At 45.5% G+C, this 18,572-nt stretch overlaps 1 protein-coding gene across 3 annotated transcripts; it reads left to right on the top strand.

Annotated features, from left to right (window-relative positions):
• The first annotated feature begins 2,309 nt into the window (after positions 1-2,309).
• On the top strand, positions 2,310-18,219 carry fgfr4 (fibroblast growth factor receptor 4). 3 transcript variants are annotated; one of them, XM_084564450.1, is made up of 21 exons: positions 2,310-2,973; positions 5,060-5,274; positions 7,758-7,948; positions 8,032-8,182; positions 8,308-8,358; positions 8,952-9,221; positions 9,327-9,416; positions 9,509-9,675; positions 9,771-9,894; positions 10,679-10,869; positions 10,966-11,104; positions 11,198-11,391; positions 11,497-11,642; positions 11,978-12,099; positions 12,187-12,297; positions 12,494-12,684; positions 14,025-14,147; positions 14,625-14,695; positions 14,802-14,939; positions 15,081-15,186; positions 15,674-18,219. In XM_084564450.1, exons 2-21 carry the CDS (start codon positions 5,187-5,189, stop codon positions 15,845-15,847), a joined length of 2,838 nt encoding a protein of 945 aa, XP_084420576.1. In that variant the 5' UTR covers positions 2,310-2,973; positions 5,060-5,186; the 3' UTR covers positions 15,848-18,219. The 3 variants fall into 3 exon arrangements, with proteins under 3 accessions (XP_084420576.1, XP_084420577.1, XP_084420578.1); XM_084564451.1 differs by having other exon boundaries at positions 5,057-5,274; XM_084564452.1 differs by lacking the exon at positions 2,310-2,973 and adding an exon at positions 3,948-4,945.
• The last annotated feature ends 353 nt before the right edge of the window (positions 18,220-18,572 follow it).

Raw genomic sequence — 18,572 nt, 5'->3', positions numbered from 1 at the left:
TAAAAGCAAACCGAGTGTGCAGCTTCCTTCAGCCCCGCTCTGTGATTTATTTGGAACTTTTATTTTGAAGTTTCTAACGGGCCGATCCTGGTTGTGCTTTTTTTTCGCCCAGCGCCCCGCTCGCTTGGCGGCTCGCTCGGCTAAAGCGGGTATCATGTAACCGTGTTTGAATCCGGGCCAGGACCTTTGTAGCTAGTGATTACCCCCTCCCTCTTTAGTGCTTCCTGTCTCTCTTCACAATAAAAACTGTCCTGCAGAGGCAAAAATATATAAATAAATAAATAAAATAAAGGATTCCTCAGAGGCTGAAAGAGATTTACTGGTGGAGTTTAACAGATGTGAGCTTTTATAGCTATACCAGCTGACAAACATGCAAATAAAAAATGAAAATGATGATATTGAGATTAACTACAAATTACAAATATGTAGTCCTCTCTAAACAATCTTTGTTAACAACACGGTCAAAAGTACGTGGACACTCGATTGCTGTGCCTTTATGAGGCTATTAAACATTTTATACCAAACAAAGAGGAATAATCTTCTAATTTAACAGCTTCATTCTTCTGTTTTCAATCTTTCCGCTTAATTTTGCCTCCAAATCTGGGCTCCTGGTTGGAATTCTGATTCATCCCAAAGGCGCTGGATGGGGTTTACGCTCAGGATTCCGTAGCTGACCGGTTTTCCACTCCAAACTGGGATGATGTTATCGCACCTCGGCTTGTGTGCAGAGGCGCCGTCCTCTGGAAAGAGACAAGAGTCTTCCCCGAAACTGTTGCCATTAATTCAGATTCAGATTCAGATTAAGAAAACGTTATTTGTCCCCAAGCGGAGGGCAATTTAAGGCACAAGTGAGCAACTTAAAGTGCAAATACAGACATTTTAAGGAGCAAAAAAACAGAAATAGAACAAAATACAAAGTGTATACAAGTTACCATGCCATAAATGTTATGACTATCCAAAATGTCCATGGAGAATATAAACACACTGTATAAGTAAAGTGACTTAAGTGCAAATGTAAACAGCAAACAGAAGAACGCAATGGTTGCATGTAGCATACAAAAAGATAATGCATGCAGACACAATTATCCTTTAAATATCAAAAGAATACATAAAAATGTGCAATGTCTGCATTTATGTAAACGGGTGGCATGCATTAATCAAACCCAGACAGTAAAGGTGGGACAAGAAGGAGACAAAGAGACAAACAGTTCCCCTTTGGTCTTTTACTCTTTCAGTCACGTGAGAACAATATAGCACATCTGATTTAGCTCCCAAACCTTTCCCTTAAGCTACGAGACGAGATACTTCTCTTTTATTTCTTCTCCTCGTGGGGATTTAAAACGGGCTAACGGGACATTAAAGGATCAATCTATCTGATTCAGCTTTCACAGACATGTGTATTGTTCCTTGTTGCCGACTTCGCTGATCAAATCCCAGCAGAGCCAGACATGACAGTGTTGTGTGTGGAGAGCGAAGTGAATGTGGAAGAAAGGAAGAGTTAATGGGTTAGTGAGTGTATTCATGTGATCTTAAGTTCACATTTTACCACTTTATTGTCATTATCAGGTGTTTTCTTTATCTCCCCCTGTATGCTGATCTCATGCTGGTGCAGTATAGATATATTTAAAACCTATATTTGCTGCATCTTTAAAGCTGCTTGTCCTCTAATGTTATTTTCCCCTTGAACTCTACATATCCCTTTGAAATTATTAGCCACACGGGGTTTAATAAAGCAAAGCCTCCATTTGAGGAGAGACACTGAGACTCAAAGTGTTAAGCTGATAAAAAACAGGGTTTATCTTGATTCTCTGCTGCAGCTAATGGGATTACTCGACCTTGTTCTTTTACTGATGCAATTAAAACATGGAGGCAATTCACTCACAAAAGCTGCTTAATTGAATGCGTCTCCTGAAGAGCAATTAACGCGCACTAAATTATGAGACTTCATAATAAACTCTTTCAGTCAGTGGCGTGATTTATGTGTTCCACGCGTACTGTATAGAAAAGAAAAGAAAAAAATATGCTCGGAGCAATTAGTCCGCGAGAAATATCGTTAGGCTGATTTCATTTGCGCTCTGTGGAGAGGAGGGAGAGGGTCTAGGGTTTTATTTGGCAGTTCTGAGGCGGGATGGGGGGTGTTTTGTGTGTGTGGGGGTGGCAGCAGGAGTGTACCCCTCCCTCCCTCTCTCTCTCTCTCTCTCCCTCTCTCGTCCTCTTCTCCCCCCCCACCCCCCTCCTCCTCCTCCTCTCTCCTCCTCCTGCTCCCCCGGCCGCTCTCAGACCATTGTTGTTGTGACTGCCGTCCGGAGAGCAGCGGAGTGCTGGAAGAGGACTGGTGCGCGGAAGGACTCAGTCGATCCGATCGTTCCCCCCTCTTTCTCTCTCTCTCTCCCCCCTTCTCTCTCTCTTTTTGCGATTGAAGGGACACGGACGGAGGCTGAGCTCCACATTTCAGCTGCAGAGCTCAGATCTCACCGGGATAAACTCACAGAGGAGAGGAGAACTTGTGCGTAAAGACGCACGTCAAGAGTTATCCAAGGCGACACTACAGAAAAGACTGAAATACGGGGCACGCTTTATTATTATTATTATTATTATTATTATTTATTTACACTAAAGAAATCCACTCAATCTGTGGGCTTCTTCCTCTCCGTGGATTTAGTGCTCTGAGCGGCCGGCCGCAGTGGACTTTGCCCCCGGGGATCGCAGCTCCTTCCCCCGGTCACCAGGAGAGCCCGGCAGCTGTCGTTCATGTTGCAGGGGGCTGTTTTTGATGGATTTATAAGCTCGACTTCGATATCAGTCGGATACACAAAGGCCGTAACGATTCACCAGACCGCTTTTTTGGGAAGGATACTCCGGGGATATCAGAGTTCCAAATGAGGATTTCAATATTCACTCTTATCGACCGGGACAAGGAGTGATTCCCCCCCTGGTGCCAGTCATCGCTGCGTAGACAGCCCGGGAGGAAAGGTTGGTGAAAACAGACTAAGACAGCTGGAGATTCTTGAAGAGTTGTCGTTTCATTCAATTTCAGGAGTTAGATTACACTATTTATCATATAAAGCAGAATAACTCACCATTTATTTTATTTTCAGCAGTTTCAACATAACTAGTATGACAATATAAGTTTATATTTTACAACTTCACCTTTCAGGTTTAATCATTTTCAGTGTGGGGCAACGGAGTAGGACACTTCAACGCTTTATCTCAAGGAAGAAACTGTGTGACTTGTTGTGTTTTGCAATGCACAGAGCCAAACAAATCACTTGATAGACATTGAACCTTCCACATAGACCATGTGCCATGGGAAAAGTCATGTTTGTGTGGCTCAAGGAGGAATTTGAACTCTGTCAGACCACAGAACCAATAAAAAGTTGTACGAGTGACACATTTAATTGATAAAACACATTAATGAAAACCTGCAAGATTGATTAAATACTTGCGATGATCGGGTTTAAAGTTTTTTTAATTTGGGTAAACGTACAGTAGCAAAAGCCCGTTTTTAAATTATCTCCGGACGTGTCACATATTCTGTTGAATTGATCCAATTCATTGACTAACTGAGGCGCGCACACGTGCGAACACTTGTGACATTACAAGTCGCACAGGCTCGCACTTGTTTTTGGCAGCTCCCAGGTCCATTATAACCTACACGGGCTGTTTGAGACCAATGTCGCATAGGACAGATTTATTAAGCGTGAATTATGTGACAGAGATGTGAATTGACGCCATTCCCCCTCCGCTGAAAAGTAGAATACAGTAGAAGTGTTTTGGCTCCAGCTGAACACGGCAGAGTGCAGCAGCCAGGCAGCGTGCCAGCGGAATTAGCAGCAGCAGGAGAAAAAAGTTTTCCAGTCCTTAATTGAGAAAGAATACGTTTCATTCAGCAAGCTGGTTGTTAAAACGGTCTGTGTGTGTACGTGTGTGTGTGTGTGTGTGTGTGTGGGCGCGGCTTGCATGCATGGTGCGCACTCACCAGGTTCTGGCGCCTGTTAGCCCAGCTTGCAGCACAAAAATTGCATTATTTCTTTTGTCGTCTTATAGGCTGTCAAAGTTTATAGTCTGCAGAATTAAATTACAGGGACAGTGCTGCACGTAAATCTGTTTTCAGATTAAATCTGGTGCAGCAGATGCACACTGGTTGCACGTTAACTGAACTTAGTTCCTATTTTAAATTAGGGAACTTTATCACTTTATCAGATTCTTTGATTATCACAGTGTTTCTCAAGTTAGGAAGTTTTGTACCTTTCTTATATTACAATTGAAGCATGTGTTGATGAATGGATTAGTCATTTAGAGTCATTTTTTCCAGCAAATATCTCAAACACAGAACCTAAATTTAAGTCTTTAACTGTGAGGGATTTCTACTTTTCTTTGCAGACATCTGTAGACAATTGTAGGCACCACCACATTTCATAGACGAACATTTAATAGATGCATTCTCTCTCATCCACAATTAAACCTATTCTTCTGTAAAGCCCAGACTATTGTATTAAAAAGGGTCACTGTAACCTCACCTACCACCTATCTTATGCGAGTCAGTTTCACGTTAATATAAAATGGTGAAGATGATGAGAGGATGCTCTCGGCACACGATACTCCCTTTTTCCCCAAGTCGCCCGTTTCTCTGTTTTGCTGCCGCCTCTTTACGCCTCTGAACCTGAAGCCTCATCAGCCACCGGTCGAATCTCTCTATCACTCCTTCAGAGTCTCTAGCTTCCTGGCAAGTTTCAAGTGTTTTCCTAGTAAGGGCCCATTATCCCGGGACAGACTGAGCACCATCCATTGACAAACAACAGGCAGCAACAGCTCAGCTCCTTATTCATGACACAGGGGAGCCTGGACAATGTAAGGCAGACGAGCGGGACAGTTAGCAGGACATCTGGTTAAGAATACAGCTGCTCACGGGCAAAGCAGGCTCTAACTATTTAACCAAACAATTGTTAGTGATTTTGCCATCTGGTTTAAAACTTTTTTTTTTTGTCATTATCTCCTTAGACAATCGCGTTTCTGATCAGCAGATAACCGTCTGCCGTGTGTTTGTTTGTCCCAGCAGGATCCAGATTTAGAGACGTTGCGGGTTTCTGAAGTTTACCATGCCAGCGACCGGAGTGTGAGGCCCACTCCAGGCTTCTCGCTTAAGAGTTTTTCCCGTTCAACCCCAAGAGACGGACGTCTAGAAGATGTCGAGGGTGTGCGTGCTCTGCGTTCTCCTGCTCTGTTTGTTGGACAGGGTCGCGGCCAGAGCCATTGATGAGTTCAGAGCAAAAGGTAAGTTGAAACTACAGTTTTCTTTCTTTATCTTTGGGGGTTTGTGTTTGCATAAAACGTAGATAAGCACATGTGCCTCGGGGGTAGTCTTCTTCCCTCGCTACAATTCGATCTGGAGCAAGAATGAGTGTGTTGACGTGTCTAAATCCATCATATTTTAGTGTGCACGTGCAGATGTTTCGATCACTTTCCCCTAAAAAGTTGCTCAGCAGCCTTGAGTCCAGAGGAAGTCAAGGTGACAGCAAAGATGAGATGAGAGGCCGTAGTCGAGGCTCGGAGGGGAGCGAGGAAGTCGGAAGCGCTCAGTGTTTTTGCTGCCTTAAACTGCGCTACCTGATCCGTCCGATTCCCCGGGGCTCGGAAGTGTAAATCTGTCTGGCTGCGTGCCAGCAGTAGAGGACGAGGAGGGGCGGCAGGGGCTTTTTTTTCACTGATGCTTTACATACAGACGCCAGCGCAACAAGACAGCCGCCGTTAACGCTCCATTAAAATGTTCCCATTAAGACAAACTGCATCTTTCAATAACTTTATTTGCTGGATCTCGTGTCTCTTCCCCCCCTGCTGCAAAGTAAATTAGCTTTCAGTCAGATTAAAGGACTCGGGGATGACATTTTTTGCGAGGAGATGTGTAGATTGATGAAAGACAAAGTGGATTGTTGCCCCGGAGGCTTCGGAGGCACAGACGCTGTCTCTTCTCTGTGTCTGTGGCCCCCACTTTGTACTGCAGAGCCGCGGAGGCCAGCCGGGGCTTGTTGTTCAGACGACAAGGTGCAGGAGGGGGCTCCGAAAAACGAGAAGGAAAAACCCTCTCAGGTCTATTTACAAGACAGACGAGTAAAGAGGCCAAACCAGAGTGGAAACAGAAAAAATCTTTAGGTTGTATAACGTGCACAAGAGGAATCTGTTGACTATAACGTTGCTTTGATGCCTGGTTTGTGGAACGAAGCAGAACATTTTTAATCTATTTAAATAATTCTGTGGGTGTTTAATGTCATGTTGCTAATTTAATAACAGCGCTGAGTGCAAATAAACCAGTGCAGTCCCAATATAATTACATATCTAATGTTACTAATCATATCCTACTGCAATGAATCTGACTTGTCTTCAACTTCCTGTAGAAATATCTATTTTTAGCCCAGCCGTTTTTTATATAAAAGTCTAAGTAGAGCTTTTGTCCATAAATTCCTGCAGTTTTTTTTGTTGTTATCAAGCTCTGCAAAGCTAACATAAGAAAGATAATTAAAACTGGTTCAGAGGATAGTTGACAACTTTTATTTTTTGCATTGTGCTTTGCTAACACACCCCAAACCTTTGCAGTTATGTAATCGCAGCAGCTGCAAACTCATAAGATGAATTTCAACAATGAGCCGACCAGAAACAAGAATGCCATATTTTTAATGTGTTCTGTAGCTTCTGGTGGTAAAACTGAACGGATAGAAAGTCTATATGGGACGGTTCTGCCCCTCTGAGTTCCAGCGTCGGGGCATGAAGGCCTCTCTTCATTGTGATTTCCCGATGCCAGCCCGGCCGGCCGGCTGGCTGACCGGCCGGCTCGCACCAGCCGAGCGGTTTGTTTGTGTTGTGTTGTGTTTTGTTTGCCCCCTCGCCTCTGGGTGACAATTCACACTCTGCCGCGAGTTCAACTCCGGGGCACCGTCCCTGTCTCTGCAAGTTCATTAGCGCGGCTGCAGTGCATGTGGTTCATCTGTGTGATCTACGTAGCCTCCTGGGTTCTTGGTTCAAGTTTGCTCCGTTGGATGAAAACGTTTAAGGAGATTTCATGCTCTTAACATTTTGGACGTGCACATGTTTGCGTTAAAACTAGCCAACAAGATGCTTCTTTTAATTTGTTTTTCTTTTTGCCGTGTTGACAAATCGCCGCCCCTGATTTTCCACTTGCGGGGATGTGAGCGCGTATTTGTTCCTGAAAGCATTACCTACATCTACTCTGGGTGGTTAGAAAAAAAAAAAAAAGCTGCACTTCACTCCGACAAGGGAACAGATTGCCTTTTCACTAAGCGCTCGCAGGAAGCAATCAGACAGAAAATTGCCCTGGAAAATTGCTCGTTCTGAGTGACTGAGCAGTAAGCGAGGTCCCCGGCCAGGGCGCACATATGCTCCAACAAGTGAGTGGGCGAGAACATAAATGGGCGAGTGACCCACTGAATGGATGGCACTGTGGCTGATGGTGACACGATAGTAGCAGGGTTATCAGGGCACTCTATCACCAGTTCCTGGGAGCATTAAATGTCAGTGGCAGTTCAGGAACATGGTGTACTTCTGTTGCTGGACCTTTCAGAGGTAAACTGACACCGGCAGGATGTATTTTGACAATTTTTGTCTTGTTCACTCGGGCGCACTGAGACCATGATGGTTTGTAGCAGCACTTTACAGAAGTAAAGAGTGCGAGGAGTAGGCGTGCTTTTCTCACGTCTCAATTTAGGACTCATGACCGATCTTTCCCGTTCTCTCTTTGTCTCCAGATCTCCGGGTCTCCAGGCCTCTGATTGTGCCAGGTTACCCAGAAAACACCACAGGGGTGGTGGGTGGTGAGGCGAAGCTGGTGTGCAAAGTCCACAGGCCTACATCCACCAAGGTGCAGTGGCTGAAGTCAGATGTCAGTGGGCCAGGACGGAGCCAGGGCAGTGGACCAGCCCGCCTCAAGGCTCTAACGGTGAGATCTACAGAACAAAAACTCAATTTGACGTTTTTTTTATTTACATTACAATGATGCTATATAATCTTATGTCTGTTCAGGCTCTGCAGAGCAATGCATCCAAGATGAACACTCTCCACCTCTCCAACATCACTTTGGAGGATGCAGGCGAGTACATCTGCATGGCCGAGAGCACTTACGGCGGACGGACGGTACAGGTCATGCAGTCGGCGTGGTTGGAGGTCCTGCCTGGTGAGATTCGTTTATCATTATAGTTAAAGTTTGAGCCTATTATCATATATATAAATATGTCACCACAAAAAGACCACGAGCTTAATGTGACCTTCACTAAAACCAACAATATTTTCCTTCATCAGGTACTATCATTTCCCAAACTGTGGACTTGACTGCTGCTGAAGCCCCCCCAGGTAACTTTACACTAAAACGTTTCATTGCTTATACTGAATCCGTTTAGGTGTTTGTAATATAATTTTAAAAAGCTGGCAGTGGTGCGGTAGCCATCTGTGTGGGCTCAAAACTTCCCATCCTCCTCCCCGGGCTTAAAAAAAAGTCTCTCCTCCCTTCGCTCACTTAGATCTTCAGTGAACCTTCACCACCCCTTAGATTTACTCTCCGTCCACTGTCACGTTGCAACATGTTCATTAGCTCCGGTCTCTCTTCTTCTGCCTTGTTTCTTTTCTTTCCTTCTTTTTTTTTTGGAGTGAGCAAAAAAGGGAGTTTGCAAGTGTTAGCGAGATTATTCTCAGTCCCAGAGGAACAAAACGATGAAGAGGAGGATGGGAGGGGGAGGGCGGGTGAAGGAGGGTCGGGTCAGTTAGGCTTTCTGGTCTCCATGGTAGTTTAATTGTGCTTGTGTGTATGTAGGCATGGGAGTTAAAGGTCATGTTTGAGGGAATGACTACTAGACTTAGCCGCTGGTTTGCTCAGTGTGGAGAAGCATGCATAACCTTAGCGGAAACTTTAAGACCTTTAAAGATACTAACACTTCCGGCTTCAACAGATGTTCTTGAGGACCTGAGTGAAGACACCACAGAGCATCTTCTGTTGGAGCCAGGCAACGTCCTGAAACTGCGATGCGACATGAGCACCCGGCCCGGCATGGCGGTGACCTGGTACAAGGAGGGAGCCCGAGTTCTGTCCACGCCTCGCATCCAGATGCGAGGAGCCGTCATGGAGATCACGGATGTAACGTATGAAGATTCAGGCGTTTATGTGTGCGCCCTGCGTGGAACCAGAGAGCCCGTGAGGAACTTCACTATCACTGTGGCAGGTAAGGACGCTAACAGTTTAAGAAGAGGTTTAATAAGAGACTGAAGCAGCTGAAAAACTGAGATTCTACCTGTCCTCATATTGTCTTTATTTGTCATGTTTCCAGACACTTTGGGGTCCGGGGACGATGACGAGGACAACGGCTTGGAGGACTCATCGGCTGAGATTGAAAATGACCAAGTTTACTTCTCCAGAGGTGTGTGTTTTTGTCGTTTCATTAGCAGCTGCAGTTCTTGGAAAAATTAGCACAACAGGAGCTCATTGTTGGCGCAATATTCGTCCACACAGGTCCCTATTGGACCCACACCCAGCGTATGGAGAAGAAGCTGTACGCGGTTCCTGCAGGCAACACAGTGAAGTTTCGCTGCCCGGCAATGGGCAGCCCCATGCCGAGCATCCGCTGGCTTAAAAATGGACGTGAATTTAGGGGAGAGCACCGCATCGGGGGCATCAAGGTGAGGATGGTCGCAGTTCAGTCATTAGATTCCTCATACTTCTTCTAGTTAAGTGTCTACTCATGCTAACGTTATTTCTTTGTCGGATCGCCTAGCTAAGACACCAGCACTGGAGCCTCGTGATGGAGAGCGTGGTGCCGTCAGACAGAGGAAACTACACCTGCGTGGTGGAGAACAAATATGGCTCCATCGCTCACAGCTATGTTCTCGATGTCCTGGGTAAGACGCAGTGATTCTTGATTTGACAAAAACATACATATGTGTTGCTTTGAACATGAACAGTAGAGTATTTATTAAAGCAATAGTCAGAACACCATTAGTCAGCACTTTCTAAAAACTGAGAGGGGGGAGTAGAAAGTGACAGGGGCGCCTGGCGTCGGCCGCGGCGGGTAGGATGTGGACGGTCAGACGTCCATTCCGGTTTTCTACCTGACTTGTGACAAGAGATCGAGGAGGGCTGCGGTTTGTTTGTTCATTTGTTCGCTGCCTGTCCACCGCCTGGTCAGTTTCCGTCCCTGCTGACGGGGGGAGAAGACTAACGAGACAACTAACGAGATCAGGGAGCGAGAGTGACCGCAGATCAAAGAGACCAGCGACAAAGAGGCACGCTAATGGAACCGGTTTTCATCCCAAAAACGGCACTGCCTGGTCTTTTGCCAGCATTGAAACACATTAATGGTGACAGTGACAATTGCTGGCCATTTTGAGACATTTGTTTACAAAGCAGTCTTGCATGTCAGCTGTTAAATGGCTAAATATCTGGGTATTTTTAGCCGCCACTGACTGGGATTCCTGCATACCTGGACTCCTGTTGAGAGGGGTGTTTCTCAGACTCCAATCAGACTTAGCAGATCAGTTAAATTCTCCGTGTTCCTAGCTCACCTTTGAACTGTTGACCGAAATCCTTTAAGCTCTGACTGGTTTCTCTGCAGCTTAATGCAATCGTTCTGACTCTTGAGTCTCTGCTCACCTTTACTGATCTCCGATTTCTTCCTTGATACAGAGCGTTCCCCTCACCGGCCCATCCTCCAGGCCGGTCTACCCGCCAACACAACAGCAGTGGTGGGCAGCGACGTGCAGTTCCACTGTAAAGTCTACAGTGACGCCCAGCCTCACATTCAGTGGCTCAAGCACATTGAAAGGAACGGCAGTCGCTATGGTCCTGATGGGACTCCTTACGTTCAGGTCCTCAAGGTTGGTTTTCTTTCTTTGCATCAGCTTTGCATCAAGCTGACATTTGCTAATAGTTCTGTTTGTTGATCATCTATGTCTTCTTTATGTGTTTTGCAGACCGGAAGTCTAAACATGTCGGAGGTGGAAGTACTCTACCTGTCCAAAGTGACCATGGAGGATGCAGGGGAGTACACCTGTCTGGCTGGAAACTCAATCGGCTTTGCACACCAGTCCGCCTGGCTCACCGTCCTTTCAGGTAAAGACGGAAGTGAAGCCTTTGTGCAATGCACCAAGCTGTGTGATACCTTGGAATTTGGCTTTTCTAAAAACTGTTGCCCTGTTCTTGCAGAGGAGGAAGCAGCAGACGCCATGGACACCATGGAGACCAAGTACACAGACATCATTATCTACGCCTGCGGATTCCTGGCTTTGATCATGACCATCGTCATTGTGGTGTTGTGCCGGATGCAGGTCCACCCCAGAAGGGAGCCGTTCGACGCCCTCCCTGTTCAGAAGCTCTCCAAATTTCCCCTTCGCAGACAGGTACTTGACTATAACACAAGGTTGGACCAGAGAGTTCACGTCACTCGACCTTCCTTTTCGTTCTACTGTTTACTAAATTCTCCCTTTCTGGATCTTTTCTTTCAGTACTCGGTGGAGTCCAACTCTTCAGGGAAGTCCAGCGCGTCCCTGATGAGGGTGGCTCGTCTTTCTTCTAGCTGTTCTCCCATGTTGGCTGGAGTCATGGAGTTTGAGTTGCCCTACGACCCAGACTGGGAGTTTCCTAGAGAGAAGTAAGTAATCCGCAATTCAGAATCACTTCAACTTGATCATCTACAAAGATACAGATATTCTTACTCACATGTAAAATCTCAGTAACACTTGAAAATGTTCTGGTTCTTGCAAAGAAAGCATTCCTTCTCTAAATTTAGTTTCTCTTCTGGGATTTATTTTAACATCGTAGCTCTCGCATCATGCGTGGACCTAAAAAGAAACATGCCCGCAGTTCATTTTTGGCTCTGTCCAACCTATAGTTTAAGAAACCAGAGCTCCAAATTATGGATTTGTACAGTTTTCGTTTGAACATACTTATTTTCTTTTTACTAACTCCTGCTCTTTTTCTTTCTAGTTTAACATTGGGTAAACCTCTAGGAGAAGGTTGCTTCGGTCAGGTGGTCAGAGCTGACGCCTACGGCATCAACAAGGACTCTTCCGATCAGGCCACCACTGTGGCTGTTAAGATGCTCAAAGGTAGGAAAGAACTCAAAGTGACGGAAAACACGCGGTGAGATTGGTTTAAGTTGGATGCCCGCTAAACAAGAGACATTTTCCTCTTAGATGACGCCACAGACAAAGATCTGGCGGACCTTATCTCAGAGATGGAGCTGATGAAGGTGATGGACAAACACAAGAACATCATCAACCTGCTGGGAGTCTGCACACAGGACGGTGAGTTTCTGGCCAAGATATTTTTGGAAAGGAAGCTGTATATTTCCTGGCACGTAGTCCTTTTGTTGTTAATCTAAAAAAAAAGACTCGCCAGCCTAATTTGGTGAGTGTTTCAACTATGGTGGTCCTAAACCTCCAGGCTAAAGCAACAATAGAAAACGGCTCCGTCCTTCATCCTGTTTGTGTTAACCCCCAGGCCCCCTGTACGTGCTGGTGGAATACGCCTCCAAAGGCAGTCTGAGGGAGTACCTGCGGGCCCGGCGACCTCCAGGCATGGATTACACCTTTGATGTGACCAAGGTGCCTGAGGAGCAGCTCACCTTCAAAGACCTGCTGTCCTGTGCCTACCAGGTGGCCCGAGGGATGGAGTACCTGGCCTCTAAGAGGGTATGTTCACTTTAAAGTGTGGAGGAGAGGAAGCATTTTAAAACATCTGAGTGGCTGTAAATTTTCCCCACGAACATTTCATGCTGGTGTCAAACACTTGACTTGATTTGGAGGGTCTCGGTTTTTAAGAAACTTTGACACCGATCGCTCCAGCTCTGTGGGTGTGTTTGCACATCAAACATGACTGAAGTGTATCCATATCCCCACATGAGGAAATACAGTCAGGAGATGAAAGCAGGATAGTAAAACTTTTGTGGTCTTCCGAGGTGTATAATCCCTGACTGAGCTGTAACGTGAGAAGTCTGGTTTGACTGAAAGGAAGGGAAGTGTGATTGGGACTGAGTTCACTGTATTTGGGCACTTGGCCTTCAGATTGATTAGTGTGGTCTAGACTGTGGATGGCAGCACCAGCTGTTCCTCCCGTCTTTCTCTTCCCTCTGTCCCTTTCTTTTCTCCTGCCCCCACCCCCGTGTTTTCTACCCCTTTCATTTACCCAGCATGCATTATGTTTCCTTATCAACACGGCTCTTTGTCTGCCAGCCGGTGTCTCAGACAAGCATTCCTAAGCAAAAAAGCTGCCACAGCTTCAAGTCCTGTTTACTCTTCTCCATCCATCTGTCCGTCCCCTCGTCGCGGGGCTTTGTCCTTTTTAGCGCTGCCATAAATCTGTTAGCAAACAGGCAGCCCCGGCTTTCGTCTGGGTGTAGGCATCAGGTTTCTGGCTCTACGGCCTCCTAAGAATGCAGGAGCCTGAAACTAACCCTCCATTATGGGGAGACCCGCAAACCAACACTGGTTCATTTCGCACATCCCCACAAATGCCACATCTATTTCGAATGAAAACCAAAATAAACTTAATGACATGCATTCAATGTGGGCAAACAGTGCTTACTTTTTTCCTCCCAACGGGTTGTGTTTTCTTAAAACTCCAGGATTTCTATATAAAGACGTTTTATTTTTGTGGACTTCACTAAAATGAGGCTTTGTGTGTTGAGTTAAGACTCTCGTATTTTAAGAAAATCTGCAGCGAATCATTTCTACCTCCCCGGCCTGGACCAGACAGGCACATGTTGTATCACGTATCCAACTTCAAAAGAGCGTTTCATAAATATAAATCATTATTTAATCAAATTTAATTTCACCTTTTTGTTTGGCCAGGACTATAAATGTGTGCTTTAAAAGAAAAACAATGCATTAAGCCTACTTTCCGTCATTAAGTGTCTGAAACTAATTTAAACCTTATGCTAATCTTCTAATCTGGGACCCAGCAGTTGGTCTGAAGCTGATTTTACGTCTTTAATTCATTCTTCCCTCTTCTCTCTCTCTATCTCTCTCTGCAGTGCATCCACAGAGATTTGGCAGCCAGGAACGTTCTGGTGACGGAGGACAATGTGATGAAGATCGCCGACTTCGGTCTGGCCAGAGGAGTCCACCAGATCGACTACTACAAGAAAACCACCAACGTGAGTGACAGCTCACAGCGTCATATTTTCAGGAATTTGTGGCGGACAACTTTCTTTGTTAGGTTTTACACAGTCTTATAGCACATTTAGATTCCAGCTGACCTTGACAGCTTAAGGATAAGTGGAGTAGAATTTTAATATTAGCAAGATTTATGAATTGTTTAAAGATTAAAAATGGAGGGGAGACCTCACCTTGCACATAAACATATCAGCCCCTTTAGCCAGTTTTTCCTCCTGTCTGGCTCATTTCACAGCTGAAACACTCCTCAAGACAGATGTTTGATGTTGTTCCTCTGATTGGCAGCAGCCTTAATGGGACTTAATTACAAAAAAAAGGAAGGGAAGGAGGGTGCGGGGGGTCATGTGGGAGATGGCATGCAGCGACAGGGAGTGAGAATTGGGTTTAAAATACTTTAAGCGCGAGAGTCCGCGGCTCGGTTTCAGCGGGGATCTAACGTGTCGATGTTCGCTCCGCAGGGACGGCTACCAGTCAAGTGGATGGCACCAGAAGCTTTGTTTGACAGAGTCTACACACACCAGAGTGACGTGTAAGTTCAAGGCAGACTCTCTCTACCTTTTACCAGAGAAAACGATTAAAATACGAGCCTCGATCATTAATGCTTTGTTGTTCCTCTCTTCCCTGTGTGTGCTCAGGTGGTCGTTCGGCGTTCTCATGTGGGAGATATTCACGTTGGGGGGTTCACCGTATCCCGGTATCCCTGTCGAGGAACTCTTCAAGCTGCTAAAGGAAGGACACCGCATGGACAAACCCTCAAACTGCACACATGATCTGTAAGCATCCGCTAGCCTGCTCTAGTTTAAAGATAAAGCCAGCGGCGTTCATGACGGCATAAATGGCGGCAATACAACGTCAACTAAACCTCTGCTTTTATCTCTTACATAACGTTTTCTCTTTTTGCGTCTCCTCTGCAGCTACATGATGATGCGCGAATGCTGGCACGCCGTTCCCACCCAGAGGCCGACCTTCAAGCAGCTGGTGGAGGAGCTGGACAAAGTGCTGCTTTCCATCTCTGACGAGGTGGGCTTCAAACTCAGACACGTTAGAAAACATGCACACATGCTAACATACAGCTTGTCGCCATGAAGATGTACACACACATTTCCCCAGACAATCTGCCGCCCAGATGTCTTCAGTGGAGAGACAGATTTAGCACGGCGCGCGCTGAAACATGGCGTCAGGACTTTTTTTTCTGCTATTGTCTGCAGAACAGTTCAGGATTGACATGTCACAGAGCTTTCTAGGCTTAGGTACAAAGTTGACACTGTTTAAATGAACCAGTCCAACACAGTTTGGGAAAAATATTTGTCTTTACTTACCATGCGGTCTAAAAGAGCTTCTTCACATCTGCATCTCTTTTGGATGCCGCTGAAGGAGTTCAATAGCGGTTTGAAAGATGTTCAAAATTCAACTTTCACCACTGTTTACTGCCAGTTTCACCAACATTTAAATGCGGATGAGTTTCTTCCAGCATTTCTCTAATTTCTGAACTTCCTCTCCCCCTCAGTACTTGGACCTGTCGACGCCTTTCGAGCAGTACTCCCCATCGTGCGAGGACACATCCAGCTCCTGCTCCTCCGACAACGACTCTGTTTTCACCCACGACGCCTTGTCCACCGACCCCTGCCTCCTGGGTTACCAGGACGTGCGCTCCCGGATAGACGTGAAGACGGCTCTTTGATAGGCACCCACGCATTTACACCAGCGTGGGGGGACACTGCTTCGGCTGAAGTCATTCACCGGCGGCTAAATGGAAGGTCCTCTGCTGAATTTTTTTTTTTTAAAGTTAAGTTAAAGATTTTATTCCGTTTTCCACCGGACCTCCATTATGGCAAAGCCCTTAGAGATAGGTAGGCATTTATACACACACATACATACACACATGTATGCACATGGAGCACTGAGGCCAGTGGGCTTCATTACGTGGTGGAGGTCTGAAGAAAAAGAAAATGTTTCGTCACGGAGGAGGCAGAGGAACGAGCAGAGGAAAAGCGGACAAACAAAACGTGGTACTTTGGACTATCAGCTCTGGCACTGTGCCCAAGAACAGTTGTAACGTTGGAAAACTGCGGCACTAAACACAACAGAAGGGACCCCGGTACTCAAAACGCCTTGAAGTGCTTTCTTTGATCAACTCTCCTCCAGAGGGGAGAGGCGACGGACAATGATCTCCTCACATGAACTCAACCCAAAACCGGGCTCGAAAAACCTCGGTCAAAAAGACATTTTTAACAGAAACAAACAAACAAACAAACAAAAAAAAGATTTATTTTGCTATGATAAAATAAAAAAAAAAGAGACTGATGTTAAATATAAATCTCTCTATATAAGATTATTTTACTTTTGTGTTGCTTATTTAAGAAGAAAACGGTCTTAAATCTCAGGATCGTAGCGGCAGCAAAGTGCCTGATGAACTGATGATTTCCTGTGAATATATTAGAATATTAAAATATTGTATGTACATATCAGCAGCAGAAAAGACGATTGCCTTTTATAAATTATTCTGAATGACGCAAAAATGAAGGTTACCCTTAGGCAACGGGAGGGAAGGAACTGAATCAAGTGCCAAACCTGTCGCAGCTCCGTCACACCGGTTTCATGTTCGAAATACCACAGTATTCATATCCAAATGTAAAATGAAAAAGGATCAACAGGAGCAGATGTGGTTGGTTAAATTTGTCGATCACTGACTGAGAAACGGTTAAATCAAGTTTTCTATGAACAATTTAATGTTTGTTGTCAGAAAATTGGTGATTGTTGCTTTAAATGTGGCTAAATTTTGGAATGAAACCCTCCATTTTGCATTTTTCAAATCAAAAAACACAGCGCTGTTTTAAATTTCTAGTGCCTTCTTTCTCAAGTTGATCTCAAAGCCACAAAGGTTGCGAGACTTGTTTTTTTTACGCGGCCAACTTTGATTCAACAGCGCACGGTCCTCCTCCGACAACAGCTTTGCTCGTTCAACTCTTTGCCCACATGAGCGCTTTGTCGGGGACAGTGTGTCCAGGGTGGGACTGGTCCTGAAAGGAGGACGGGCGATTTAGCATGAGGACTCTGTGGGGAGCTGGCCCAAGCCCACTGTCACTGCTGACAAGGAGAGCAGGGCATGGAAGGGGGGTGGAGGTGGGGGCACTGAATGTGAAAGCCTCTGTGATTGATTTCAAATAGAGGAGGAGGGGGAGGGAGCCTCCTTTGTCTGACTGTAACCCTTCACCCAGCCCAATCTGTTGGCGAGGGGTCCTCAGGTCCGCAGCCTGGCTGGACAATGAAGGCTTTGCAGGCTTAATGGGTGTGCCTACGGACCAGAGGGAGTTTTGGGGGGGGTGGTGGTGAGAGGATAGCTTGGGCTTGTGTGCAAATGAAGAGGCTCTTATTATGGTAATGCCTCCTCTTCTCCCCCAAATGTCCCTGTCTTTATCCCCATAGCCTCCATCTTTTAAATTACAAATCTCAATTCAGATTCGCCACTCCGCCACCACCACCTCCACCGCTGCCGCCGCCGCCACCAGGACCAGCTGTAGACAATTCCCCCATGGGGAGAAAATGCCAACTGAGTCTCAGTCTGCCTCCTGAATCAATCTGACCACAGACAAAACGGACCGAGACACAAACAAAATAAGGAGAGATTTACTCCAAGCTGATCACAGCGCTTCATCAGCATCAACATCTTTTTCTCAATCTGTCAAAGGGTTTCATTCCAAAATGCTTCAAATTCTCCAACCAGTCGTTTTCATGCATTTGTAAAAAAAAAATAACAACCATATTGTCAAACGAAGGATCCATCATGTATCCGCTCTCCTCATTTTTTTTTCACTTCATGCTGTCGGTCATCTCGGTGTCACTGTCTTTTCTGAACGACGCTCTGATAAAACCACAGAGCGTCCGAATACATTTGCATTTTTTTTTTTTTACATTCCAGTCATCTGCTCTTCTCCCAGATACCGACCACAAACAATCGCAGCGTTCTTAAACATTTCCTCAAGAGAATTATTTTAGAAATATCTAATTTATTTGTTTATTGTTTTGTTTTTATATGAAATAAAGTATAATTTAAAATAATGCCGCCTGTCCGTGTCTTTGCCCGCGTGCCGATGATAAGATTTTAGGTTGATGTTCTCTGTTTTATAAAGCCAGACATGGGATGGGATCAGTGGACAAGAGTCAGGAGAGTCTGGAAAGAGCTGCACTGGCTGCTTCGGCACCTGCTCTGCATTTTGCACCATATTAAACAGCACATACCCTTCGTAAACAATATATGCACTGCATTCTTTCCTTACGTGGCCGATTTACACATCTCATTGTAGGAATAACTTCACAGTATAGACACCAAAAGAAATGTATCCCCCTGCCCCCCATCCCGAAGGCTCTTAGAGGGGAACTACTGTCTTTTACAACCTGGACCTTAT

Source organism: Chelon labrosus (assembly GCF_963514085.1).
Source record: "Chelon labrosus genome assembly, chromosome: 17".
In the NCBI taxonomy this organism is placed as follows: Eukaryota; Metazoa; Chordata; class Actinopteri; order Mugiliformes; family Mugilidae; genus Chelon; species Chelon labrosus.
Note: the sequence above shows the minus strand (reverse complement) of the source record. Positions and strands in the feature narration are given on the sequence as shown.

Excerpts from the sequence above, each read along its gene's own strand:
- fgfr4 (XM_084564450.1), top strand. The coding sequence starts at position 5,187 with ATGTCGAGGGTGTGCGTGCTCTGCGTTCTCCTGCTCTGTTTGTTGGAC. Across the intron at positions 8,183-8,307 it reads GTGGTTGGAGGTCCTGCCTG|GTACTATCATTTCCCAAACT; the intron begins GTGAGATTCGTT and ends TTCCTTCATCAG. Across the intron at positions 9,222-9,326 it reads CTTCACTATCACTGTGGCAG|ACACTTTGGGGTCCGGGGAC; the intron begins GTAAGGACGCTA and ends TCATGTTTCCAG.